At 54.6% G+C, this 2,624-nt stretch overlaps 1 protein-coding gene across 1 annotated transcript; it reads left to right on the forward strand.

The window, feature by feature from the left end:
• The first annotated feature begins 993 nt into the window (after positions 1-993).
• Positions 994-2,397, forward strand: LOC147888347 (hydroxycinnamoyltransferase 4-like). Its single transcript, XM_087392138.1, has one exon. It carries the CDS (start codon positions 994-996, stop codon positions 2,395-2,397), a length of 1,404 nt encoding a protein of 467 aa, XP_087248264.1.
• Positions 2,398-2,624: the final 227 nt, after the last annotated feature.

Raw genomic sequence — 2,624 nt, forward strand, 5'->3', positions numbered from 1 at the left:
CTCTCTCTCTCTCTCTCTTTTCGTTATCTCCCATAATCTTCCTACACATCATCTGGAGTGTATTCTTATTTGCTTTTTTAATCTTGGGTAGGCCTTATGAATGATTAAATATCATTCACCCTTGTTTTACTTTTCCTTTTCAACAGAATGCTATCTTCTCTTCCAACATAACTAAAGCCTTTTTCCTCAAAAGCCGTCCGCTTAGGGCATGTGGCTACCTTGGCAAATATGCTTGGAAATGCTTCTACGGCATTAGTTCGCCCATTTGGCCCCTGAACATTTGCTGCCCAAATGTAGCATCTCTAAACCCCGTTGGAGATGGGCAAAATGCCTCTCCAGCTGGGCATTGCGGGGCTCAGCATCTCCAAACCGGCTCCAGGCTGTTTCTTCCTGATGTGGATGCCAGTTGCTGGACAGTTTGCAGGAACGCAGCCGGTGGCCTTGAGGGCCACATGCGTGACGGGCAGGCATACATACGTGGTAGGATGACACTCACCGCCAAGAAGGCGGGCACAAAACACACGTGGGGACCTTGCGAATCTGATTCAAAAGGTCTGCCTTGTGAGAAGAAGAAGAAGAAGAAGAAGAATGTATTACCGTCCTCTGGGGGCCGAGAAACCGACCCATGGGACCCATGAAAATCACAATACAAGTGTCTCCCTTCTTTTATGGAAGGGGTAGGAAAACAACTATTCTGAAATACATTGAGTAATACAACATTCCCGATATTGAAGAATCTTGGCAATAAAATTGCCCAGAGTGGCTATATGGGTATGTGAAAGCAAGCTTGCGAGGGTGTCGTGTTCCTTTGTAATGTTGTTAAAGTCCCTCCTTATGCATGCATATCGTGGGCATGTAAGGAGGACATGTGCCTCTGTCTCTACTTGAGAAGCACGGCAGTGCTCTCAAGTCATTACAATATATATATCGCCTTGGAGAACAGGACTGAGGAGCACCCAGCTCCCGACCCTGCCCATACGCCCATAAGCCTCCATGACCACTCTCATCTCCACCTGCCTTGTCCAGCCCCTCACCATCCAGGAGCCCAGGCCTTACTTGCTTAGCCCTGTTGACACCAACAATTTCTTCTACATCACCCTCTTCTTCGGCTATGCCCATGATCGCCTACCTCCACAGGCCAATTTCCAGTCCGTGGTGGCGGGCTTGAAGCGAAGCCTAGCATCAGTCTTGGATGCGTTTCCTATGCTGGCGGGTCGCTTTGATGAGGCAAGCTTCGCCCAGGTGCTCTGCAATGGCGCTGGCGCTGTGTTCCTGGAAGCCTCCAACCTCGAGGTCTGCTTAGAAAATCTGTCTGTGCTGCTGCAGAACTCTGCGGAGGTCGAAGACTCCCCTACTCAACTGGCAAAGCTTTTCCTGCCCGACATGGGCAAGCTCGAGGCCGAATTGAACGTCCAGCACTTGCCTCTGGTGGTTCAGGCGACTCGCCTCCTCTGCGGATCTGTGGTGCTTACGCTGGTGTCCTCTCACATGCTCATGGATGGCGCGTCCTACGAGCTCTTCCAAAAGGCGTGGCGATCTGCAGCAGCAGCCGAACCCATGCCCGCGGTGGTGCCGGAGAGCCCTCCTTTGGACTTTCGAAATCTCACCAGTGAGCGCAGCGTGATGCCTGCGGGCTGGGCGACGGTCCCCAGGGCCGTGTTTCTCGACGCCCCGCGCCCTGCTCCGTCGAGAGCCTCGCTGGTAGAGTGCGCGCGGCTCCATTTCTCCAAGCGCAAGGTGGATGCGCTCAAGGAGAAGCTGCGAATTGCTGCGTCGCCTGCAGAGTTCTGGGCGACGACGGACGAGGTGTTGGGAGCTCTGCTTTGGAGGGCAGTGACTCGCGCGCGAGGTCTGGACGGAACGCAACGTACCTCTCTCATCCGGCCTACGAACCTCCGACGAGTCCTGAAGCCCCGCCTGCCGGACACCGCGTTCGGAAATCTGGCGATGATGCACCCGGTGCGCCTCACCGCCTCACAGCTCACGCTGCAGATGTCTCTGCGGGAGCTGATCCAAAGCATTCGAGCGGCCAAGGAGCAGTTCAACGACGCCATGGCGAGGCGCTATCTGCAGCGGTTCGCGGAGGTGCGGGAAGGGATGGCGATGACGATGGACTTCGAGGCGCTAAGCTCGACAGATCTGATGGTGAATTCGTGGAGCAAGTTCGAGTCGCTGGGGAGGTTGGAGCTGGGATTCGGGCAGAATGTGTTCGTGTCGCTACCGCCTCTCGCATATGGGGTGGTGGTGGTGATGCCGAGCTGCGGGGGGCAGGAGGAGGGCGTGGTAGCGCATGCTTATCTGCCGAAATCGCAGCTCCAGCTGCTTCGCCAAGATTCCAATCTCTGCTCCCTCCTCGCCGACTCTTCACCCTCACCATCTCCTCTCGCTTCCTCATGATCATCTCCTCAGCAATTTCATCTCTTTGCCTCATCATCTCCTCCGCATTTCATCTCGTTGATCGATCGATCGATCATCTCCTCAGCATTTCGACTCCCTGCCTCCTGCAGATCTTCTCCTCCGCATTTCTTCTCGTTGCCAGCTGATGATCTCCTCCATCGTCGCTCAGCATTTCGACTTACCATCTCCTCCATTTCGACTCGCTGCGATGACCTCCCCAGTATTTC

This window comes from Dipteris shenzhenensis, chromosome 21 (genome assembly GCF_047967505.1).
Source record: "Dipteris shenzhenensis isolate YYH24624 ecotype China chromosome 21, Dip_SZ_1.0, whole genome shotgun sequence".
Lineage (NCBI taxonomy): Eukaryota > Viridiplantae > Streptophyta > Polypodiopsida > Gleicheniales > Dipteridaceae > Dipteris > Dipteris shenzhenensis.

Excerpts from the sequence above, each read along its gene's own strand:
- LOC147888347 (XM_087392138.1), top strand. The coding sequence starts at position 994 with ATGACCACTCTCATCTCCACCTGCCTTGTCCAGCCCCTCACCATCCAG.